We start from the raw sequence: 26784 nt of genomic DNA on the forward strand, positions 1-26784 counted from the left end.
ATGGAATAAAAAAGGTGGAGAGAGAAGAATTATTTTCTCTATCACACAATACTAAGACAAGGGGGCCCTCCCTAAAGCTCATAGGAAAGAAAGTGAGGACAAACCAAGGGAAATATTTCTTCACCCAGAGGTTGCATAGGAACCCATGTGTGGGCATGTATGGGTGCGTTCCAGTGAGGTTTTTTGCTTCCCCGCATGCCGAAACAGGTGTGAGAAAAAAATTATGGTCTATCCTGCACCATGGCTGTAGAGCTGCACGCAATTAGTCGTTCCAACAAAACCAACCATCTCTGATTGGTTTTTATATAAATGGGTTTTATTGGGGTTAGTTTTTTAGAGTTTATACTCAACTTCTTTTTTATTGCTGCATCTTTTTGTATTGTTATTATGTTGTCAGCCACCCCGAGTCCTTCGCGATTGTGTGGCATAGAAGTCGAATAAATAATGAATAATAATAATAATTTCTGACAATCTCTTCTAGCCATTGCCTAACTTTCTTCCAATACTGCCTTGCTTTGTCACACTCCCAGCACATATGGTAATATGTTCCAATGATTTTTTTGACATTTCCAACATATTCCTGATATACAGTGATACCTTGTCTTACGAACTTAATTGGTTCCGGGACGAGGTTCATAAGTTGAAAAGTTTGTAAGACGAAACAATGTTTCCCATAGGAATCAATGGAAAACCGATTAATGCGTGCAAGTCCAAAATTTACCCCCTTTTCAAGCCGAAGCGCCCGTTTTTGCACTCGTGGGATTTCCCTGAGACTCCCCTCCATGGGAAACCCCACCTCCGGACTTCCATGTTTTTGCGATGCTGCGATTTTGCTAAGGCTTCCCTCACTGGGAAACCCCACCTCTGGACTTATATTGCCAGCGGAGCGCCTGTTTTTGTGATCCTGGGATTCCCCTCTGGGATTTCCCTACAGCATCGCAGAAAGTGGAAGTCCAGAGGTTGGGTTTCCCATGGAGGGGAGCCTCAGGGGAATCCCAGGATTGCAAAAACGGGCGCTTCGATTGCAGTGGAAGTCCGGAGGCAGGGCATCCCAGCAGTGGCGGGTTCGTAAGGCAAAAAAAGTTCGTAAGAAGAGGCAAAAATATTCTGAACCCCGGGTTCGTATCTCAAAAAGTTCATATGACGAGAGGTTCGTATGACAAGTACCACTGTATTTTGATTAGTCCTGCTGCTTCTTGATATACTAAGCTTATGCTTTCTTTTAATTTTTTGTCATCAGGGCACAGAGAATAACACTGCAGCTGTAGAGATGACCCCCACAGGTGGCGGTAGCATGCACGATAAGGTTATGAATATACCCAACCATGAACCCCCCCGTCAAGATCCTATTTGGGCTCCACAGGGAGGTGACGGGGAAGGTAGCAATGGCCGCGAGAGCAACAGTGAAAATGAGAGCAGCAGTGTGTACAGCTTCAGTGATGAATTGATGCAAGGGGATGAACCCAACCCAAGCCCGGATTCTGACGGCTCAGAAAGTAGCAGCCAGCAACGTCTCCCCAGTCAGGCCAGTGATGGAGGAAGCGCATCTTTAGGAGAGGAAGAGGAGCAAAGCAGCCACGCCAGCAGCGAGCAGTCAGACAGCAAAGGTGGAGAGGATGAAAGCCGACAGGGAAGTGATGAAAGTAGCAGGCACTCTGGCGGTGATGACAGCGAGAATGACGGCCCCTCTGTCGGCAGTGAAAGTGAGAGTCAACCAGGCAGCAGCCAGAGCCAGTCGGAGAGTGGCAGTGAGGATGAGAACATCAGTGAAAGTGACAGTCAATCTGAAAGTGGCAGTGACAGTGGCAAGGAATCCGAGGGCAGCAGTGAAAACAACAGTGAATCCAAGAGCAGCAGTGAAAGCGACAGTGAACCAAAAAGCAGCAGTGAAAGCGACAGTGATTCCAAGAGCAGCAGTGAAAGCGACAGTGAATCCAAGAGCAGCAGTGAAAGCGACAGTGAATCAAAAAGCAGCAGTGAAAGTGAATCCAAGAGCAGCAGTGAAAGCAACAGTGATTCCAAAAGCAGCAGTGAAAGCGACAGTGAACCAAAAAGCAGCAGTGAAAGTGACAGTGAATCCAAGAGCAGCAGTGAAAGTGACAGTGAATCCAGCAGCAGTAAAAGTGACAGTGAATCCAAGAGCAGCAGTGAAAGTGACAGTGAATCCAAGAGCAACAGTGAAAGCGACAGTGAATCCAGCAGTGAAAGCGACAGTGAATCCAAGAGCAGCAGTGAAAGCGACAGTGAATCCGACAGCAGCAGTAAGAGTGATAGCAGTGGAAGCAGCAAGAGCAACAGTAAATCCAACCGAAGTACTGTCAGTGATAGCAGTAGCAGCAGTGAAAATGACAGTGATAGCAGTAGCAGCAGTGAGAGTGAAAGCAGCAGCAGTGAGAGTGACAGTGATAGCAGTAGCAGCAGTGAGAGTGAAAGCAGTGAAAGTAAAAGCAGCAGTAGCAGTAAGAGTGACAGTAAAAGCAGTAGCAGCAGTGAGAGTGAAAGCAGTGAAAGTAAAAGCAGTAGCAGCAGTGAGAGTGACAGTAAAAGCAGTAGCAGCAGTGAGAGTGAACGCAGTGAAAGTAAAAGCAGTAGCAGCAGTGAGAGTGACAGTGATAGCAGTAGCAGTAGTGAGAGTGAAAGCAGTGAGAGTGACAGCAAATCTGATAGCAGCAGTGAAAGTAAAAGCAGTAGCAGCAGTGAGAGTGAAAGCAGTGAAAGTAAAAGCAGTAGCAGCAGTGAGAGTGAAAGCAGTGAAAGTAAAAGCAGTAGCAGCAGTGAGAGTGAAAGCAGTGAGAGTGGCAGCAAATCTGATAGCAGCAGTGAGAGTGAAAGCAGCAGCAGCCGCAGTGAGAGTGATGCTGAGAGCAGCAGTGAGAAGGAAGATCACAATCAAGCAGACAGCAGTGAGAGTGACAGCCAATCCCACATTGACAATTATAGCGATTCAGCAAGCGAGTCCAGCAGCGACAGTGCTGCAGATACAACGACAATGGAAGATTCAAGTGAAACTGAATCTGAAGCAAGCGAGGATGATAACAGCAGCACCCACTCACACAACGCAGCCTCTGAGAGTGAATCTCTAAGTCAAGGAAGCGAAAGCAATGATTTAACTAGAGATTACTAACCAAAGAGACGGATGAGCAGATGAAACGCAATGGGGACTGAGAGGGGGGGGGATACAAAGTCTATTTGTAGAAGCCAAGTCACTAGTCCTTAAACCAGTTACCTTTTCTAAAGATCAATCAGACTTCAGAATAAGTGTCGTTAAGGCATATTAGGAGGCTATTAACAGAAAAAAAAACAACCCAATTATGTCATAGTTTTTCTTTCTAAATGGAGCCATTTTGCTTGCGGTGGATATGTAGCTTCACCTGTGGAATTTTAATTGCCAGTAAATAAGAAATAAAATCAAAGCTCAGGTTCAATTCTTCATATTATGTATCTGTTTCCAAGAGGGTGGACTTGATTTGCATAAGCAGACCTATTACTTGATTGCAACATGAAGTGATGAATTGCAAGCATGACTGAGCTGTTAGTGATATATCTCCACATTGAGCAGCCCAACGTGGATCTGATTTATTTATTTGTTTAGTATATTTATGGCTCCAGCATCACGTGCTTGACTCTACATATTCCCCCTGTGTGAACTGTAAAATAAATTATTATTTTTCACGATGTCTCAGGAATATTTGTTAGGAATAGTTCGCCCAATTTTTTATTCTCAGATATAAAATAGAAAAGGGATGCCTGCAGAGGCTATAATGTGTTCTCTGCGCCCAGGATTTTTATCTTCAATAGAATTTGTCAAGGGAAGCACCGACATAAATATAACTTAGTTTCCACAAAGTGTTTTGATTACATAAAGGTCCTACTTTTTTAGCAATAGCAGTTAGACCTATATACTGCTGCACAGTGCTTTTACAGCCCTCTCTAAGTGGTTTACAAAGTCAGCCTATTGTCCCCAACAATCTCATTTTACCCACCTCGGAAGGATGGAAGGCTGAGTCAACTTTCAGCTGGTCAGAATTGAACTCCCTGCAGTGAGCAGTGAGTTAGCAGGCAATACTGCATAATCTTTTCTTTGTGAGACTTCCCGAGTTCCTCTTTTTCTTAGGGCAAACAAAAGGAAACAAAAAGCTGAAAAATGCTTTTTGACTAACAATTTCCCCCCAAACTTTTGCTGGATAGACCCTTTGTTTACAAGGAACATTTTCAAGTTACGATTAAATTCAGATATTGCTTCATTTGAATGGGGAGGGTGGCAGTTTGCTTACATTGCTTTTCAATACAGAATTGTCTAATAATGTATTTTGCACTAAGCTTAAATATTTCATCTCTGAATTACACAATATTCACACATTGAAAAAAAATATTATATATGGTGGGGCCAAGAAACAAAAAGGAAGCAAGTATGCTTCCTCCCATACTTGGGTATACCAGGGTGACTCGACAAAAATCACATATAAACTTTCCCTGGTACAAACTGATAAGGAGGAGAGCCTGTAGTCTAGAGGCTAAGGCCACTGCCTTATAAGGCAGAGGCTGCAGGTTCAAATCCTACTAAGGCTATAGCTGGTTGATGAGAGCAAATAAACTCAAAATAGAGCTATACTTCTCCTTTCATTATCACCCCAAAATGTGTTACACATAAAGAGAGAGAAAGAGAGAGTATCAATCTCAAATGAAAGCAATGTTAAAATGTATCTTGTTAGAGGTTTTGTTTGGTAAAAAGTGCATGTCGGGTAAGATGTACAAAAATACAAATATTCAAAATAATACCACAAAAACCTAGTTTTCAGCTTAATAGAGGCATAGAATGAATCACATTTCCAATGAAAAAAAATATTGTCTGGGAGAAATCAAATTATCAGTTTTAGACAGAGAAATTCAGATTGGCAGATTTAATCATCAGTAATCAGTCTCAAAACCTGCCAGAATTGGAATTGGAGTTTTCCAAACTGTCATCCTTCAGCAAAGACATTTTATTCCATTCAATAATCTTTCCAATTATTTATTGCAGGGGTCCCCAATCCCTGGCCTAGGAACCAGGACTGGGCTGCGGTACCAGGCTATGGCACATTAGGAACTGGGTCACACAAAGGAATAACACTTCATTTGCACATGCACAGATCTACATAGTGTGCAAAACTATGCTCTTCCCCCCAGGCCCATGTAATTTCCCCACCATGGAACTAGTCCCTGGTGCCCAAAGGTTTGGTGCGATGCTGATTTTTTGGGTTTATTATTCCATGATTTGCTATTTCTTTTTATAACTTCTGATCTGAAATTGAAAATGTTTGGAGGGCAGGGAAAATGTTTCAAAAGCACCACGAGCCATAGATACAACATATTTCTGAAACTCTGGCCTGGCTAAAAGACAGTTCTGGATCCTGTTGCATAAGTAAGTGTCTGGGAAATTCATTTTGAAGGGGGAAAAAAAGAGATTCAACAGTCTGTGTCTGAGCACCACAATAAGATACGAAGAATATATTTTAAGAGCATTTGTTCTTTTTATATTCTGAACCTCATAATTATCAGAACCGGATAAACATACAACTACGGAAATGAGTCTGCTCTCTTTGGCACGCGAACCCATGCAATAAACCTCTTTTATTTATCAGAGCAGACCTACAATAGGCACCATATGTAAACTGCAAGTTGGAAGAAATCTTGATGATACTAAGCAGAAATCACAAAGGTGCCAATTTCATGATGAAATGTGGTTTGAAATTGGCTCCAACCTGGCCTTCTAAACAAGTATTTCACCCAATTGTGACTTATTCAACAAGCCATAACTCAAACATGGTTCGGCATTTGTAAACCCGAGCCTTATTGAACGAACCACAATAAATTGTGATCAGATAGACGATTAAGCCATAAACATGTTAAAGCCAAGATCAAACAATCTACAATATGACATAGAATAATACTCAAACATGGTTAACGTCTTGCTATATTAGGCATGTGTCCATTTCATCCTGCAATAATCCCTCAAATCTGCCCCTCAAAAACTGGAAATACTAAGATTTGAATCAAGATTATTTATTATGCCAAGCATTGTTTGGTCATCAAGCTGCACCATCTTGTAGCAGTATTCTCATAATAAACAATACTTTTAATATCCCTTTCTTAATTTAAATTTTAACATGCCCTTCTTAAATTAAACAACCCAAGGATGAAAGCAAAAATTACTAACAATGAAACAATGAAATACTGAATAAACTAATAATAAACACAGTGAGGCAGAAAAACAAAAGAACCAGTGTGCCTTCCGTCCCCTGTCCAATTGTCTCTCCTTATCTCATTTATCTTTTCTTCCTTTCAAATATGTTCTCCTATACTTTTATATCTTTTCTTCTATTCTTTTCTTTATTTATATTATTACATATCTATTCTCTTCAATGTGTATTGGACTAAATAAATAAATAAATAAATAAAATAAACAGTTAATAAAATGGGATAAGATTTAAAAAAACAACTAAAAAGAAGCGTAATGAAGAAGGACTTTCAAATTGCAAGCTGGCCAAAGAGAAACCACTTCTAGTTTGGGAGGGAATATCTGTTCTGAAGACTATTGGTGATTTTTTAAAAGTGTTTTTGAAAGCTTGTCTCCGTATTGTGTCAGAAAACCTGGCTTTTCAAGTGAGCTTGGGAGAAGTCCTTCCTGGAAGCTATTCCTAACACTCTTTGTGGGTGTTACAAGGAAGTGGCTGAGCAATGCGTGGGGAATCGAGGAAGCTGCTTGTTCCTTTCACGGTTCTCCTTCTACTTGGTTAAGTGTTTCTCTGCCTCACTGGCTCATGTCTCACTAACAGGATGTGGCCAAGTTTTATTTCAGTCCCGCTGGGCGCAGTTGGTGGTGTGTGAGGCTTCCTAATGTTTCTTCGTAACCATGGGCAAATCTTCTAGGAAGGGTCTTTTCATATTCACACTGGTTCATTCTTTTCCGTCTTATTTCCACAATATTAAACATTTACTTCTTAATTTTTAAAATTTTAAAACATAGCTAAAAATACACGTCAGCATTCAACATTTGATGGGTGAGCCATAAAAGTGGGATTGCACCCATTTTAAATTCCTGAAGCATCTTACTACAGTACTTTACTGGGCATTTAACCTAAGAATGGGTGTTTGGGGAATGTAGAGGATCAATGACAATAAGTATCACTTTAACTTATAACGACATTTTCCATCTATGGCTTTAAGAAGTCTTTATGTTCCCACCAACCACAGAGAGAGTTCTGGGGCCTGAAGTCTGATAAGTTTCAAGATATTCCTACAATTAAAAAATAATAATAATTCAGAGCTTCAGAATGGGTTTGTTCACTTGCAGATTTACCATATTTTTCAGAGTATAAGATGCACCTTCTTCCCCAAAAAGAGGCTGAAAATTTGGATGTGTCTTACATTCTGAATGTACAGTGGTGACTCTACTTAAAAATGCCTCTACTTAAGAATTTTTCTAGAGAAGAACCGGGTGTTCAATATTTTTTTTGCCTCTTTTTAAGGATCATTTTCTACTTAAGAACTCGAGCCCGGAAAAATTTCCCAGGAAATTTGAGAGCGGCACGAAGGCCCGGCCAGTTTCCTGACATTCCCCCTTTAATCCCAGCCATCTCGGGCTTTTCTGGGCTGCCAGAGGAGCCTTTCGTGGTGCTTAAGGAGGCTTTGGCAGTCCAGAGCGAACAAAGCATTTTCCTTTCTCTGGGCACTTGGAGAGGAAATAAAACTCCCTTCGCTCTGGACAGCGACTGTCCTCCTCCTCTTCTTCCTCCTCCTCCTCCCACCCAAATTCCGAGCTTTTATTTGCTTTTACGTTGATTCCTATGGGAAGAATTGCTTCTACTTACAAACTTTTCTACATAAGAACCTGGTCAGGGAACAAATTAAGTTCCTAAGTAGAGGTGCCACTGTAGCTTTTTTGAAGGTTTCACACACACACCAGCCCTAACAAGTTGCTAATAATCTTCCCAGTTCTTACCAGCTTGCAGGCTTTTTTTCATTGCTATTTGCTCCAAATAAGGTTTTTTTTCCAGCCCTAACCAGGGGATAAAATAATGTGGTAAAAGTTGACCAGAGTAAGGATGCTAGCCAGATGAATACCTGGTAGGCAGATCCCCCCCCCATTTTCCTCCCCAAAACTAAGGTGTGTCTTATAATCTGAAAAATATAGTATTTCCAAATACAGATAATCCTCAACAGTTCATTTAGTGACCATTCAAAGTTACAATGGCACTGAAATGATCATTTTTCACATTTATGACCATTGTAGCATCTCCATAGGTCACCTGATCCAAGTTCAGATGCTTGGTGATGTTATGCCGGGCATCATGTTACAAGCCCCAATTAAGTCCGAAGTGTAAATTCAAACAGACACGCCGTTGCAAAGTAAACAAAGACTCAGTTTATCAAAAGAAAAATATTGTACACATGCACTTTAATCAGCCAAAGTGCTCTCCCACAAACCACAAGCCTGCAATGCTATGAAAAGCAAAAACAAAAGCAGAGCGGATAAAGGCAGCTGTGAAGGCGTCACAGCCACACCCCTTCAAGAGTCCACAAACTGTACTTAACTGAGAAATATTCAAAAAATCTTTGTAAATCCTGGAGTAGTCCAAAAATCAAACAACACTTGTCTCTCACCAACCGGATAATCTCCCACGCACACTCTCAGCGACGCTGGCAATTTATCAGCAGCCCCATTAGCCTAATTGCTCCAGCCACGGGTGTCCTCCCTTATTATCTATGATACTTGCGCAGTTGTTACCTTCTCGTCATAAACCTGCGTCTGCGAGCATCTATGAATCCCTCTTCCTCCAAAGCTAATGATGACTCACTAATGGGGTCATTAGCTAATGGGCTGCCTGTAACTACCTCATCATCCAATCCTGCTTCAGTCCCAAAATTTGCCCTTGACACAGAATCCTCACTGTCTGAAGCTGTTGGCAGCAAAACCGGTCTCTGATAACGTGAGGATTCTCCCAAACCAACACTTGGAGCCCAGAGCCAACCACAACAGGGGATAGATTCATATTTATGACAGTTCTAGTGTTCTGGGATCACGAGGTCAACTTTTGTGGTCTTCTAATAAGCAAAGTCAACGGAGAAGCCAAATTCGCTGAATAACCGTGTTACTAACTTAAGAACTACAGTGATTGACTTAACAACTATGACAAGGAAAGTCATCAAATGGGACAAAATTCACTTAACAACTGTCTTGGTTAGCAACAGAGATTTTGGGTTCTATTGTGGTTGTAAGCTGAGAACTACCTGTATTATTCAAAAACCATTCAATATGTCTCCTCCATATTAATTTAATTTAATTTAATTATTTAATTTAATGTATAGGCTGCCCAGCTCCTTCCAGACTCTGTTAAAAAGGTAAGCTACTTTTTGGATAAGCCTTAAAGCCAGATTTCCAAAATAGATTGAGTCTTCAGCAACAAAAACAGCCACAATGGAAATATTGATAAAAATTCCACCAGAAGTTCCCACTTTCCCAAATCTGTCTACAGCAAACATACAGCATTAATGCCACAAAGGGGGGGGGGGGGGGGGAATCAGCAATTTGCCTTTTAATTTAAAAGCTATTCCAAGCATCCTCCTACCTAATGGCTGTCAAATGAGGTTATTCAAAGCAGTGTTGTTTGTACAACACTTAAGTTAGCAGGAAGCATCCTTGTTTCAGGTATGAGAGCATCTGGCTCTATACAAGGGTGACGCTGCAATTGTTTATAGTCATAAACCTGCCTTCATGTGAAACACCATAATTTTAGAAATCCAAATGAGATCGTTCATAAAAAAAAAAAAAGACAGTCTAGTCATTTTGAGAACCACAGCTTATTTTTAGGAAAACGGTCCTTCTGGGGGCAGAAGGGAAGCGTAGGCAGGCTAGATGGATGGTGACAAGTGACATCACTCTCTTTCCCAAGGCAGCTGATTGGTCCTCTCTTTTACTGCGGCAGAGTTTAAATTCATGCCCTGCCATAGGGGATACTAATTCCTGGGATTTGAAAATAGGATTCGATTTTTTTTAATGCTGTAAGGGGAGCTATTTTTTCTTAAGACAAGGACTTCTGGATTGAGCCATTGGAATAAGTAAAGGTAAAAAAATATTTCTATATTTTGTTCTGAAATGGTTAAGAATGAAAAAAGCTACTGTAGAAAACACCAGCTGATATGTAGTGATAGTGAAAGAAATTAGAGAAGAAGTAGATTATTATGAACTGCGAAACCTATAAATCTTAAAAATCAGCTTTAATTATTTCATCTTTCAAATGTAAAAGTGTAGAATGAGAACCGTAAAGGAAGGTCTTCTTGAAAAGTAAACATTTAAAATTTATTGTAATAATAATTAAAATATCCATTACGTATGTCTAAAAAACTAAAAGTGTTAATGAGTATAAATAAAGGAAATAAATTTTGAATATAAGTTTATTTCACCTTTGTGAATAAGATTTTCTTAGATTTAAGTAATTGATGATTTTCAAAAGCAGGAAAATTTATTCCTAAATATCTATTAATGGGACAAGGGAAAAACTTCTGGCTTCATTAATTTTAGTTGGGCAAAAACAAGACATTTTGAATTGTGGTTGTATGTATACTGTGGAGGGAAAGGGCAGATTTAATTTATGGCACCAAAATGGATATAAAACAACCCTTAAACATTGCTCTCAATACACTATGAAAAGACATATAAACTTATATACATACAGACTTTTCTGATGGTTGCTCCTGATGCCATGTTATGGCAATACACTCAGTAATCTCATAGTTTATACACATTTCCCAGGTCTATGAGAGCAAATTGAAATTTGCTCACAGATGTATTTTCAACATCTGGGACATAATCATTTGTACCTTCTGCCTATTACTATCAGTCTTTTTAAAAAATTACAATTAAAATGACAACTTTCCCAATTCCCAAATAATGATCTGGAAGGAAAAGTCTTGGTCTTCTTATCTGATTGTATTTATTGTATTTTATTTATTTTGTCAAGCACAAATCCCAGCGACCAGTTAGGTCCCACAGAGTTGGCCTTCTCTGGGTCTAAACAATGTCGTTTGGCGGGACCCAGGGGAAGAGCCTTCTCTGTGGCGGCCCTGACCCTATGGAACCAACTCCCCCCAGATACCAGAGTGGCCCCTACCTTCCTTACCTTTTGTAAGCTCTTAAAACCCCACCTCTGTCATCAGGCATGGGGGAATTGAAATATTCCCTTCCCCTAGGCTTATAAAATTTATGTATGGTATGACTGTATGTATGACTGATCTCTTAAATTGGCGTTTTTATATTTTTTAATATTAGATTTGTTTACGTTGTCTTTTTACTGTTGTTAGCCGCCCCGAGTCTGCGGAGAGGGGCGGCATACAAATCTAATAAATAAGTAAATAAATAAATAACAGATATAGGTTAAAACATGTTTATGGATAGTTGAAATGGATACAAATAAATGGGGGAATTAGGACAGGGAGAGTAGGCACAATGGTGCACTTGTGCACGCCCCTTACAGATCTTTTAGGAAGAGATGGGAGCGGGTCAATAGTAGATAGTCTAAGATGTTAGATCAGTGATTCTCAACCTGTGGGACCCATTTGGGGGTCAAATGACCAGGGGTCACCTAAGACCATGGGAAAAGACAAATTTCCCATGGTGTTAGGAACTAAAGCTTCTATTATGGCACTCTGAAACATATTTTTACAATCTGACCAATCAGGCGTTTACAGCGGGGGTGTCCCTCTGGCCTTCCTGCCAATCAGCTTAAAGCTTTGTTGGGAGAATTGGCTAGACTTGTGGCTGGGGCTCACCACAACATGAGGAGTTGTATTAAGGGGTTGCGGCATTAGAAAGGTTGAGAAGCACTGTGTTAGATGATTAGCTGTCGTTTCTGAAAATTGTGTTTTGGAAAGGTAAATCTAGCAGCTTATGGATCAAATCTATCTTGTCATTAATTTATGCCGTCCATCAATAGCCTTTTGTTGTGAATGAGCTAAGATGCCTCTCAACACAATAAAAAGGAAGAAACAATCAGAGATCCTTTCCAGGGCTGTAAACGATTGCTGATTTGGGCATCTATCTTTTATTGTTACAGACATCGTAAAATAAAAATGAAGATAACTGGTCTCTTGTTCATCTCGTTATGTAGCCTCTGCTGGGCTCGTCCTGTAAGTACTCGAAATATTTTAAGGTGACTCAAAATATTCTTCCAAAAGTTTGAAATGACATCTGCCCCTCTAAGCCAAGAGTTCCTTTTTAAGAGATTGATTGATTAATTGATAACATTTGTACAGCCATCCTTTTTTAAAACCAGATTCTGAGTAGATCATACTAGATATACAATAAAAATATGTATTTCCTCTTGTTAGTACTATGTACGTAACAGTTGGGTTTGGCAATACAGTATATAAACAAGCTAACAATGAATGCTTGCATGTATTGAAACACTGACTTTAAGAGTTAGTGTTGGGAGTTGCCACAAGAGGGAGCCAGAAGCGTGATTCTTTCTCTCTGTGTTTTTTCTGCTCATTTTGTGCTGATTCATGGTGACTGCTGTAGTAAGAACTGTGTGTTCGAATATAGTTTATGTATTTGTAAACTGGACAAGTAAGGCTTGTAGCATTGTTAATGTATGGAGAGTGATCGACTAATTTGATTGTGTATGACTGGACTGTTTAACCTGACAACGATATTTGCTAAAGTAAATACTATTGTATACACTTTAATGTATCTGGCTTGTATGACTGAACCATTATTCCTATCTACTGACAATCTGCTGGATATCTGCTACAATTTCACATTTTCTTTGCATATTTGTATCGTTGATAACTCAGGGGTCACTCTGCATACTCCTTAATGCCCCTTCTAATATTTTCAGATGTCCAGACACCCAGGTGCACACCACAGCAATTCCAAAGAACACTGGGTAAGGAAATCTACTTCAATATTGGTTTTCAAACTGAGATTATTTTAGAAATTGTCTTTATCACTTCTGTGCAAAATCAGAGTGTAAACAGCCGTGGAACCTTGGCGGGACTGCTGCAAGGACTGCATTTAAATAGAAGATAGGTGGTGTATCCCTCTCCCTACTTTTGACATAGATGGTCTCTTTGACACCAACCTCTTATGTTAGAATTGAACAGCCCGCCCTCAACAGAGAGGGATACAACCAGTTATGGGCTCCTCCGGGGACGGTCAGGAACGCAGTTCCGGTAGCAAAATTTGGAGCTCCACCCCAGAGCACCCAATTTGCATTGAAAGATGTTGAAACAAAATGCATAAGCCACGCCCACGGTGTGGTAGTAAAAATTTTGGTAGCCCATCACTGGATACAACTCAACCAGTAATGGGTTGCAACCAGTACAGTACGATCAGGGCTCTGATAGCAGAAATGGAGATGTGCACACATCTCCATGCCCCTGGTGTATGCCCGCATGTTCTCATGTGAGATTTGGCTTCTGTGCATGCACAGCAAGCAAAATCACATGGATGCTCTCTCGCATGAGATTTTGCCAATTTTCAGTGTTTTTTGGCTTCTGCGCATGCATGGAAGCAAAGAAATTGCTGAAAATAGGCAAAATCTCATGTGTGAAAGCATCCTCGCATTAGAGTTCAATTGCTGCGCATGCGAGGAAGCCGAATCTTGCGCCAATGGGCGTGCACGCACCTGCAACAATCCCAAAGAGCGTACCGGTAGCAACTGGTAAGTGGAACACCCACCTGTACAAAACCTGTATACAACATATGGCCTCCACAACTCTCAGAAAGTTAACAACTGATCCTTCCATTTCTCCTCCAGTCAGTTAGAACTGAAGAAGCTTTTTGGATGAGAGGTGAAAGGTTGCCTTTTGGAAAAAGGATCTTTGGAGTTGGAACAGCCCTGGTGATTGAAAAATCTCCACAAATTCTTCATGTCTGTCATTCTTTCTTGTCTACTTTCAGCTACTTTTCTTATGCTCACTCATAATATTCTCTCTCCTTCACCTTTTCTCTTGGGCTTTGTTGCTCACTGTCTCATTTGACATAGAAACATAGAAGACTGACGGCAGAAAAAGACCTCATGGTCCATCTAGTCTGCCCTTATACTATTTTCTGTAATTTATCTTAGGAAGGGTCTATGTTTATCCCAGGCATGTTTAATATTCAGTTACTGTGGGTTGACCAACCACGTCTGCTGGGAGTTTGTTCCAAGGATGTACTACTCTTTCAGTAAAATAATATTTTCTCACGTTGCTTCTGATCTTTCCCCCAACTCACCTCAGATTGTGTCCCCTTCTTCTTATGTTCACTTTCCTATTAAAAACACTCCCCTCCTGAACCCTGTTTAACCCTTTAACATATTTAAATGTTTCGATCATGTCCCCCTTTCCCTTCTGTCCTCCAGACGTGACAGATTGAGTTCATTAAGTCTTTCCTGATATGTTTTATGCTTAAGACCTTCCACCATTCTTGTAGCCCGTCTTTGGACCCTTTCAATTTTGTCAATATCTTTTTGTAGGTGAGGTCTCCAGAACTGAGCATAGTATTATTCCAAATGTGGTCTCACCAGCACTCTATATAGCGGGATCGTAATCTCCCTCTTCCTGCTTGTTATACCTCTAGCTATGCAGCCAAGCATCCTACTTGCTTTCCCTACCGCCTGACTGCACTGTTCACTCATTTTGAGACTGTCAGAAATCAGTTCTCGATCTGTCTCTTGCTCTGTCACTTATCTGCTTCGTTGCTTGTCCCCTCATTCCCTCATTGTATATGTACTGTGGAGGGAAAGGGCAGTAATTCAGTAATGTTGGAAATAATATTATATACTTTAAAAATGTAGCTATGAGATGCACTCTTATGAATGAAACTGGATAGAAGCCTATGCAACCTGTAAAGTCTTACAATGAGCCTATGTTGTTTCCCTCCCCCATTTTGTCTCCTGATACAGGAGGAGCCAAGTGAAGGCCACCTATTTGGGGCTAACAAAATATCCCAAGAACAGTCTGATGTTGAGAATGACGGCATGGTTTATGCCCCAGAACAAGTCCTGTATGCTTTTGTGGAGAAAGGGGGCAGTGATCTAACAGCCGAAGAAGATACCAGTGGGGATGACTCTTTAGATGGAAACAATGGTGAAGACCCCGGGCACACTAAGTCTCCAAGTGAAGCAGATGCTCTACAACCTCCCGCAACTCATGGAGAACAGGAGGGTGGTCATACAGGAGGTCATCATTCTGATGATAGTAGCAGTAGCAGCAGTAGCAGCAGCAGTGAAAGCAGGAGCCTTGAGGAACAAGACAACCACGTTGTTGATTATGGCAGAAGGCATGGAAGTGAGAGCTACAGTAGCAGCCAAGAGGATGGATACGGTTTTCATAGTGAAGAAATGCAAGGAGATGAACCAAGGAACTTTGAGAGCCATGGCAGTGATTCCCACATGCTTCCGGAGGCTGTTCGTTCAAAGGAAAGCAGCCAAGAAATCCACAGAAGTAGCAAAGCCGTAGAAGGTTTTGAAAGAAAAGCGTATCATTATGCTGACTCAGACGAAGACAACAGCCCTGAATATGAGCAGAACAAATCCTTGAAAGAAGATGGTGATAATTCCGAGGCAGACAGCCAACTTGTAGAAGATATGAGTCAATCGACAGAAAATGTCCTCAGTCAATCCAGGGAAGATGAAACTGGTCATTCTGAGACGTCTGTAGAGAGCTCGTCCAGGGGACAATCTAGAGAGACTCTCAGCAGCCATTCTGGAGAAGATATGCATAGCCAATCCCAAGAAGATGATAAGCCCAGCCGGTCCAGGGAAGATGATAAACACAGTCGGTCCAGGGAGCATGACAAGCACAGCCGGTCCAGGGAAAATGATAAGAATAGCCAGTCCACAGAAGATGATAACCACAGTTGGTCCAAAGAAGATGCAACCAGGGAGCATAGTCAGAGCCAGTCGAAAGAGAACACGAGCAGTCATTCTGGAGAAGACACACATAGCCAATCGCAAGAAGACGATGTTCGTAGTCAGTCAAGTCAATCAAGAGAGAATGAAGACACCGTATCGGAAGAAGATGTACAGAGTTACTCCTTTGAAGAGACCAGAAGCTCCCAAGAAAAAGTTGCGCAAAAGTCTAAAGAGACGGAAGAGGAATCGAACCCCAGCAAATCTCAGGAGAGTCACTCTGCGGAAAAATCAGGAGGCATGCCACCAAGAGCCGCCGAATCCAGAGAATTCAAGTGGCATCACAGTAGCTCAAGTGAGAAGAGCTCTTCTGTGGAAGAGAGCGAAGAGTCAGCTGAAGACACAGAAGAATCCGTCGAGGACGACAGCAGATTGTCTCAAAGTGCATCGTCCGACAGCAGCAAAGTGTCTGAAGAAAGCGCGAGCAGCGATGACAGTAATTCAAACGAAGGGCAAGATCAGCAAAGCTGGTCATCGGAAATCAGCGAATCCAAAGAGGGAGCCAGTAATTCTATTGAAAGACCCGGTCAATCCAGAGAGGACACTATGAGCCAGTCTGACAGCACGGAAGATAGCAGTTGGTCAAGAAGCAAGGAGCTCGAAAGCCGGAAACTCTTGCGTAACTTTTACCATAAAAAACCCTTTAGTGATTATGATGATAACGATTGCCAGGATGGATATTAATTTAATGCACGAAAAACAAAGGGAACCCAACTTTGTAGTCGGAGGTCAGGATTCTTTCCTTTAATTTATTATTGTTTTAGAAATGTGAAAGTTGTCAGGTAGAAATGGCAATTCTAGAAGAACCAGAGGCTCCAATGAAGCACAAGTGCAGCTGAGAAATGTCCAAGGAGATGGCACCGGACCAGAATATCTCTGGGACCGCCTTCTGCCGCACAAATCCCAGCAACCAGTTAGGTCCCACAAAGTTGGCCTTCTCCTGGTCCCGTCAACTAAACAATGTCGTTTGGCGGGATCCAGGGGAAGAGCCTTCTCTGTGGTGGCCCCGACCCTTTGGAACCAACTCCCCCTGGATATCAGAGTTTCCCCCACCCTCTTAGCCTTTCGTAAGCTCCTTAAAACCCACCTCCATCGTCAGGCATGGGGGAATTGATACTTTCCCTCTCCCTAGGCTTATAGAATTTATGCATGGTATGCTAGTATGTATGATTGGTTTTTAAATTGGGGTTTTAAATTAACTTAAACTTAAATATTAGATTTGTTTTCATTGTACTATTATTGCTGTGAGCCGCCCCGAGTCTGCGGAGAGGGGCGGCATACAAATCTGATTAATAAAATAAAAATAAATGAAGTCAGTTTCTGCCCGATTTGACACGCATTGATTGCTGTGGAATTAAGTTCAAAGAAAAATATCAGTTGATAATTTCTCAGAATAAACAACTGAGGAATTTTGCAGAAAGGGAGAGTTTGGATATCAGTGGCAGCTGCCAGTAGATTTCCTTCACAAACTCTTTCAGCTGCCCTTGAATACTTCTTTAGAGGCTGATATTCATTTCACATTGGCCTACTTAAAAAAAAAATAGTTTACACAGATGCACATATGTGTTCACAACAATCCAAAGACATGTGGTTGATTGATGTTTAAACCAGTGGTTCTCAACCTGGGGGTTTGGATCCCTTTGGGGGTCAAATGACCATTTCACAGGAGTTGCCTAAGACCATGGGGAAAGACAAATTTCCCATGGTCTTAGGAATTAAAGCTTCTATTCTGGCACCTTGGAACAATCCCACCAATCAGGCGTTTACGGTGGGTGTGTCCCTCTGACCTTCCTGCCAATCGGCTTAAAGCTCTGTTGGGAGAATTGGTGCTAGACTTATGGTTGGGGGTCGGTCACCACAACATGAAGAACTGTATTAAGGAGTCATGGCATTAGAAAGGTTGAGAACCAATGTTTTGAATTATATCTATGATCAATTTAATAAGAAGTTTTCCCTTTAAGTACACAGGGTTCCCTGATATTATTATTTTTTGATGCATGGATGCCTCTAGCTCCTAATTTGCACTCCTGAAATCTGGTGGCACAATACACAGATCCTCCTAATCTAGGAACCATTCAACAAGAAATCTTTGGGACAAAGTTCCAATTCTTTGCCATGATGTCAACAGATTATGGGTTTGGAGGAAGAACAGGAAGAACATGTTAAGGACATAGGTACAACATTTGGGTATTAGGATTAGACTCAGTGGCTTGTGACTAAGTCACACTAGGAATTTAGTTACTACGGGACCACTGAGAAGGAGACCAAGAGAATACATGTCCTGTATTAAATTCCAATGCACGTCAGCTGGTCTGCAGCCTTAGAAATGTCATTAATAATATGGGTTGTATGTAATATTTTGTAATAAATGTATAGCTGTATTGGAAAATATTATATTTTAATCCCTTCTTTTTATACAAGTGGACTTAAATTAAAAAAAATAAAGCAATCCTCTTCTTAGCAATAAAAGATTTTTAAAAAACCAATTAATTGTTCGCCTGCTTTAATATTTATGCTAGCAACATTTTTAATATATTGTATTAAGATTTGAATTCCAGTGTGTCACAAAAATAGCAGAATATGTATGTATTTGAGAAATAGAAATGCTTCCTAGTTTTTAAGCAAAAACATTTGGAAAAATATAAGGAGAATTGTTTTGAGAGTAAGAGCAATTAATCAATGGAATAGCTTGCCTTCAGGGTTGTGGATTCTATGGCTATGTCTAACAACAACAAAAAAATCCTAAAAAAAAAAAGACCCAATTAAAAAAACCCAATTTATTATTTTTTTAAAGCAAAAAAAAAGTTACTTACCCAATTGAAGGAACAAGGCATCCAGGTGAGACATCGGCAAAGCAAGTACCTGTGCCCATGTGACAAAGGGGGACAGCCTATATAGGCTACGGGTGGTGAGCAGTAATGGGTAACTTCTTCCACACCATGCAACATGACAATATCCCTTCGACCTCTATGCCACCCAATCCCTAGAACTCAGGGCAGCTTACAACAATATTAAAAAATACAATTTACAATAAAAAGAAGCAAAATATAAATATTAAAATGATAACCCCCAGTTTAAAAACCCACGACTCAAACAATCCAATCGACACATGCATATAATATGAGTTTAAGTATGCTGTATGAACCCAATCATTGTTTAGGTTTTTTAAATATTATTATTATTATTATTATTATTATTATTATTATTATTAATTAGATTTGTATGCCGCCCCTTTCCATGGACTCGGGGCGGCTCACAACACAATAAAACAATTCATAACAAATCTAATAATATACAATTTAAAATTTAAAATAGTTAAAAAGACCCCATTTTTAAGCAGACATACCTACAAACATACCATACATAAATTATATAGGCCCGGGGGAGATATCTCAATTCCCCCATGCCTGACGACAAAGGTGGGTTTTGAGGAGTTTACGAAAGGCCAGGAGGGTAGGGGCAGTTCTAATCTCTGGGGGGAGCTGGTTCCAGAGAGTCGGGGCCGCCACAGAGAAGGCTCTTCCCCTGGGGCCTGCCAACCGACATTGTTTAGTTGACGGGACCCGGAGAAGGCCGACTCTGTGGGACCTAACTAGTCGCTGGGATTCGTGCGGCAGAAGGCGGTCCCGGAGATATTCTGGTCCGATGCCATGAAGGGCTTTATAGGTCATGACCAACACTTTGAATTGTGACCAGAAACTGATCTGTAACCAATGCAGACTGCGGAGTGTTGGTGTAACATGGGCATATTTAGGGAAGCCCCTGATTGCTCTCGCAAATATTTGTCATATAAGTAGGATTCCTATCACAGTGCTTGAGTCCCTCAAGTAGTCCTTTACAGATTCAACCCTGAGTAATGGATGCTTCCTCAGAACAAGGCACAAAGTCACAATGTTGTTAGAGGACGGCACAAGCCTATAATTTAACTTTAAAGTTGTAAAAATTGCAACTTTGCCGACAGCCAGAAAGTGGCACTGCTGTGTAAATCAAGCATTGTAACTAGCCAGCTGTTTTCGGCTGGACTTGAATATTTGCTGGGCCAACATTCCATAGAAGTTTAGAATGTAGAATCACAGAGTTGGAAGAGACCTTGGAGGTCTTCTAGTCCAGTGTTTCCCAACCTTGGCAACTTGAAGATATTTGGACTTCAACTCCCAGAATTCCCCAGCCAGCATTTGCTGGCTCGGGAATTCTGGGAGTTGAAGTCCAGACATCTTCAAGTTGCCAAGGTTGGGAAACACTGTTCTAGTCCAACCCCCTGCTCAAGCAGGAGATCTATACCATTCCTGACAAATGGCTATCCAATCTCTTCTTGAAAACCTCCATCCCACAGGAAATTTCTTCTTAGTTCTAGGTTGGATCCCTCCTTAATTAAGTTTCCATCCAGCCATACAACATGAAGTTATGAAAAATGGGAATTGTAGAACTGAGCCCAACTGGAAATGTGCCTGCAGCAATGCATAATTATTGGACACAAACTGTTTCAACTCGGACCCTCAAAACGTCGCTACAGAGCACTGCACACTAAGACAACTAGACACAAGAATAGTTTTTCCCCGAATGCCATCACTCTGCTAAACAAATAATTCCCTCAACACTGTCAGACTTTTTATTAAATCTGCACTTCTATTCTACTAGTTTTTCTCATCGTTCCTATCATCCTTTTCCTCCCACTTAGGACTGTATGACTGTAACTTGTTGCTTGCATCCTAAGATTTTTATTAATATTGATTGTTTCTTCGTTGCTTATTTGACCCCTGTGACAATCATTAAGTGTTGTACCACATGATTCTTGACAAATGTCTCTTTTTCTTTTATGTACGCTGAGAGCATCTGCACCAAGACAAATTCCTTGTGTGTCCAATCACACTTGGCCAATAGAATTCTATTCTATTTGCATAAAGATTAGTTTCTTCATATGAAACACTTAATGAGGATAGCCAAAATGGGCTCACATTTATCACCAACCTGTTGTAAGTGTAAGCTGTCACCCGGTACATATTATCATATGTGGTGGGAATGCCAAAAGACAAGGGAATTCTGGGCAGCAACAAAGCAATGGCTGGAAGAGATATTGAAAATAAACATAGAATTAAAACAGAGCTCTTTTTACTTGGGATAATGACAGACACATAGGATAGAAGCACAACATGCTTAATGCTACATATTTTGACCGCTTCAAGGCTAACTTTCGCTCAGAAATGGAAGAACAAAAATATACCCACAAGTGTTATGTTATGTTACAAGTACAAATTTCAGACACACACACGTTTGAAAATTCAAAACAATGTTCTTTATAATGAAAATTCACTTAAACTAAGCCCTCTTTTGGTATAGCAAAGAGCACTCGTCTCCAAACAAACTGGTCATTTGTACAAGTCCCTTATCAGTTCTGAGATACTTAGCTTGCAGCTGTGAGGCAATTCACAGTCCTTCTTCTTTCACAAAGTGAAACACACTTTGCTCTCGTTTAGTTTCAAAGCAGGGAAAAATCAGCACACAAAAGGTCAAAGTCAGCAAAGCAGTCACGAAACATAACGATCAGATAATCCTCCACAATGGCCAAACCCACAAGTTGCTATTTATAGCAGCCTCACTAATGACCACAGCCCCACCCAACCACAGGCGCCCTCATTTTCTTGGATAATAATCTCTCGGTTGTTGTTGCCTATGCATCACTCTCCACATGCGTGGCTGTATCATTAACTCTTGTTCCGAATCCAAGGAGGAGCTAGATAATTGATCTCCTTCTGAGCTGTCTGCCACACTCGCCTCCTCCCTGTCACTCATGTCTTCTTGGTCAGAGGAGCCTTCATCATCAGATTCCAATGGGGGCAAAACAGGCCTGCAGCATGTGGATGTCTCCCCCACATCCACAGTCCTTGGGGCAGGAGCTGGGCCAGAGCTAACCACAACAACAAGGAGGAGGAAATTCTACATAAAATACGATTATGCGCAGAGATGGAAAGGCTGATGTTAGAACTGAAAGAAAAAAAATGAAACTGGTATGGAAAAAGGACCCCCAGGATTGTAAATTAAGGGAACCCAGGAGAGATTTGTGCGTGTGTGTGTGTGTATGTGTGTGAGAGAGAGTGTGTACAGGAGTGGGCTGCCGCCCAGATGGGGTAAACCCAATGGGGTAGCGAAAATGGAGCTCCACCCCAGAGCACCCAATTTGCACTGAAATATGTTTTTAAAAATGCAGGGCATTCTGCATAAGCCACGCCCACAGTGTGGTAGTAAAAGTTTTGATAGCCTTTCTCTGTATTACACACACACACACACACACACACACACACACACACACACACACACACATATTCATATATTCACACACACATACCGGTATATAATATTGTTTTATGTATTTTAAAGTGAATATTGAAGTAAGGACTAAGGGAATTTAAATATGTATATTAGAAGATCCGTCATGTAATTGAAATTTCCATCCATTTTTTTCATGACACGGTCGGCGCGCAGAGGTTTACAATAGCCCCCATCCTGCCACTTCCACAGCTTGGAGAGCACTGAGACCAGTTTCACGGCCAAGCTTAGTGTTCCCCCCACCTACTCCAAGTGCTTCGGTCCCACTCCGACCAATAGGAACGGTGCAGGAAATTCAATTACTTTTGGAACGCACCCTGTATTCTGGAGGGACTTCCTCTCCACAGTTGTTTCAACCTTTCCCAGAACTCCTTGGTGAATTTAAGTGTGCTACGGCTCTCTTTAGAGTTGGCTCAAAACAACATAAATATGGAAATGATTGACAGTCCTAACCAGTGAAGGACTACCAAATTTTTTACTACCACTCTGTAGGTGTGGCTAATGCAGGACACCCTGCATTTTCTTTCAACATCTTTCAGTGCAAATTGGGTGCTCTAGCGTGGAGTTATTATTATTATTTTATTATTATTATTTATTGGATTTTTATGCCGCCCCTCTCCGCAGACTCGGGGCAGCTAACAACAGAATAAAAACAGCATGTAAATCCAATACAAAATAGGTAAAAAGCCCTTATTTCTAAAACCAAACATACATACAAACAAACATACCATGCATAAATTGTAAAGGCCTAGGGGGAAAGAATATCTCAGTTCCCCCATGCCTGACGGCAGCGGTGGGTTTTTAGGAGCTTGCGAAAGGCGAGGAGGGTGGGGGCAGTTCTAATCTCCATTTTCACTACCCCACTGACTTCCCCCCTGTCTGGACACTAGCCCACCCCGGTCCTAACTGATGTGCACAATCCAATTCAGTTCACTGATCCTTAACCTAGGAATTTCTTTGTGGCTTACGCAAAATGTCATCGAAGATTTGTCATTGTAGAAGCAACTCCGTAATATATGACATTGAAAGGAACCCAAAGCAAAATAAAAACCCCAAAGACAAACAAATGTATACCATGCACTTTGGAGGGTTTCCCCCCCCCCCTCAAATGTCAGAAGTGCAAGTTTTAGTCATTTGGTATAAAAAGTAAAATTGGAAATGGGGAGGAAAAAGATAATTTGGTGCCTTCCAGAAGGTTTGGAGTTCAGTTTCTGTAATTCCTTGCTAACTACCCATAGTGTAGCTGAAATCCAAATCCTCAATTTCTGGAGGGTAACAGAATGTCTAACTATGTTGTCAACTATAACCATATAATACTTAAAATAGAGCATAGCTGACTGGAAAATTCTGGGAATTGAAGACCACAAGTCTTAAAGTTGCCAAGTTTGAGGACCCTTGGCTTAAAATGTCTGTGCTATTTGTTTATTTATTTATTTTTATTTATTTATTTTGTCCAATACACAATAATACACAATGAAGGTTATAGAGGATACAGTAGAGAAGAAATATGAGATATAGGAGAGACTATAGGACAGGGGACGGAAGGCACACTAGTGCGCTTATGTACGCCCCTTACTGACCTCTTAGGAATCTAGGGTAAAATGTTGGGGGTTAGGAGTCCGGTAATGAGTTCCACGCTTTGACAACTCGGTTACTGAAGTCATATTTTTTACAGTCAAGTTTGGAGCGGTTAATATTAAGTTTGAATCTGTTGTGTGCTCTTGTGTTGTTGTGGTTGAAGCTAAAGTAGTCTTTGACAGGCAGGACCTTGCAGCATATGATCTTGTGGGCAATACTTAGATCTTGTTTAAGGCGTCGTAGTTCTAAGCTTTCAAGACCCAGGATTGTAAGTCTAGTTTCGTAGACCAGTGTTTCCCAACCTTGGCAACTTGAAGATATCTGGACTTCAACTCCCAGAATTCCCCAGCCAGCATTCTCTGGCTGGGGAATTCTGGGAGTTGAAGTCCAGATATCTTCAAGTTGCCAAGGTTGGGAAACACTGTCCTAGACAATACATTACCAACTTCAAAAAGTATCGAAAACAAGTATTACAAAAGTATCAAAAAGTATAAAAACACTATCGGACAACCAGTTAGAAATACCCAGATGGTGGTGTCTGCTTCACAGGATGTTTTCAAAAAAGAAATGTTTTAATTTGTATTCTTATAGGGATCAATGAACTGAACTCAATCATCTTGAGTCCCAATTATAATTATAATTATTATTGTTGTTGTTGTTATTATTATTATTATTATTATGCAGCACAGAAGTCAATTATATTAAATCTACAAACTTTTTTCAGCCATTTGGGCCTGGATACTGTCATATCTTTATTGGTCTTTATTGGTTAATTTTAAAAAAGGATCCTGGTTTACTGTATTATCCCAGAAAAAAACCCCAAACTTCTAAGCTTAAGCTTTTTTTTTTCATGTGAAAAAAATATAATGGGTAAAATACAAAATCAGAACCTTATGGAAAATTCCTTGTTTTTCTTCAGTTTAGGTGAACTGTGGTTGCTGGGGGGACAAATGTTCCTTTTAAAAATTAAGGGAAAAATAAATAATGGTTAATTAATAGATAATTACAGAGAATATTTGTTAAAGAGGTAGTAGGTAAATAAGAGTATATAATGTTTCTGGAAATTTTATGTATGTAAAAGTTTACTGTAAACAACTTCTGAAAAGAGCGGGGTGGATAAAAGCCCTTGTATATCTTTTATATTTGTTTTGTTTTGTGTTTGTCTAATAAAAATAAAAATAAAAATTTGGGACATTGAATAGTGTCATGGTATTGCACAGCTGCTGTCCAGAGCCACTAATATAAATTTGTAGTATTTTATATATACATAAATATATTCAGTATTCAAACTTACAGTAGTTTTTTTTTTGCTCATCATCCAGAAAGAACACAAGAACATCATGAGGTAAATTTAAACAGCATACAGAATATACAGAGGAAAAAGGCGGGAAAAGAGGGAAACGCCCCCTTTATCCCTATGGCAACCAATCATAGCATTGATTGCCTAACAGATGAGTCAGCACTCTCTATTAAATTGCCTACACCTGCGTGTTCTGGCCTATTGCACAACTTACTCTTTCAACTACTAAATTCAATATCTTAACAGATACAAAAAGCAAAACATGGGCAATTTCTCCAGGATTTTTGGCAATTGTTCCAAATCAGGGGTAGGCAGTTGGCTCTTCTATGACATGTGGACTTCAACTCCCAGAATTCCTGAGCCAATCCTGCTAGCTCAGGAATTCTGGGAGTTGAAGTCCATTGGTCATAGAAGAGCCAACTTTGCCTTCCCCTGCCCTTGGAAATGCACTTTAACAAAGACAATAGGTAAACGAAAGAAAGCTGTTTCATCACAAATATATAAGAATTAGCGAGCTTTCAAAAATTCAGTTAATAGCTCATTTTCAAATGGCCCTTATTAAAAATCAAATTGGGAGCCACTGTTCTAAGGGCTCTCGTTGTTCTAAATATGTTTCTTGCTTTTCACCACAATCCTGCGGTCAATTTTTGTTTGGGGTTTTTTTTGGTTTAAATACATGCTTTTCGCCCGTCCCATATATTTTTTTTAACCAGGAATATATTTTTTAGCACACCAAAATGCAATACTAAAACTCCAAGCTTAATTATGCAGACAAATGTACCCTTAATGCCTGTTTGCCCCCTTCCCATATAATAGTATACCACCACCAAGAACAACAACAAAAAAAGGAAAAAGATTTCAAAGTGTTCTGTACAAAAGACCACTCTTTCATTTGCCCTTTCATTGAGAACTATATTTTGGGAACACCACAGGAATGTAGCCTTATTTTTAAAAGGGACTTTTTTTCAACCTCCAGCTCTCTCCTTGCTGCTACACCTTGTGAGAAGATGTGCAAATCATGGCAACCAGGCACATTCGGTGATTTCAAATACTGTTTTTGGGATGTACATTGGGGTTGTCACAAGGAGGAGGAGGTCAACCTACTCTCCAAAGCCTCGGAAGGAATATCCTCGCAACAGAATATCCTACGAAAATAGACTAACAATCCTGGACCTAAAAAGCCTAGAACTACGTCGCCTAAAACACGATCTAAGTATTGCCCATAAGATCATATGCTGCAACGTCCTACCGGTCAATGACTACTTCAGCTTCAACCGCAACAACACAAGAGCACGCAACAGATTCAAACTTAATACGAAGCGCTCCAAACTTGACTGTAAAAAATATGATTTCAACAATCGAGTTATCGAAGCGTGGAACTCATTACCGGACTCAATTGTGTCAACCCCTAACCCCCAACACTTCTCCCTTGGACTCTCCACGATTGACCTCTCCATGTTCCTAAGAGGTCAGTAAGGGGCGTACATAAGTGCACTGATGTGCCTTTCGTCCCCTGTCCAATTGTCTTTCCTTTCTCTCACCTATCTTATATATTCTTCTTCCTTTCATATATCCTCTCCTCTAAGTTCACTTTTACCCTTATATACATTACTACATGTCTATTTTTCTTCCTATGTATTTTTGTATTGG

The 26784-nt window shown here is 40.6% G+C and overlaps 1 protein-coding gene across 1 annotated transcript in view; it reads left to right on the forward strand.

The window, feature by feature from the left end:
- The window catches only part of LOC139155725 (dentin sialophosphoprotein-like), a 57068-nt gene that overhangs the window by 11982 nt on the left and 18302 nt on the right, over positions 1 to 26784 (forward strand). The window contains exons 5-6 of the mRNA XM_070730992.1: positions 1241 to 3071; positions 15202 to 15252. Of these exons, the coding sequence (XP_070587093.1) occupies positions 1241 to 3071; positions 15202 to 15252 (1882 nt within the window). The remainder of the gene's footprint in view (positions 1 to 1240; positions 3072 to 15201; positions 15253 to 26784) is intronic.

This window comes from Erythrolamprus reginae, unplaced genomic scaffold (assembly GCF_031021105.1).
Source record: "Erythrolamprus reginae isolate rEryReg1 unplaced genomic scaffold, rEryReg1.hap1 H_5, whole genome shotgun sequence".
NCBI classification, from domain to species: domain Eukaryota; kingdom Metazoa; phylum Chordata; class Lepidosauria; order Squamata; family Dipsadidae; genus Erythrolamprus; species Erythrolamprus reginae.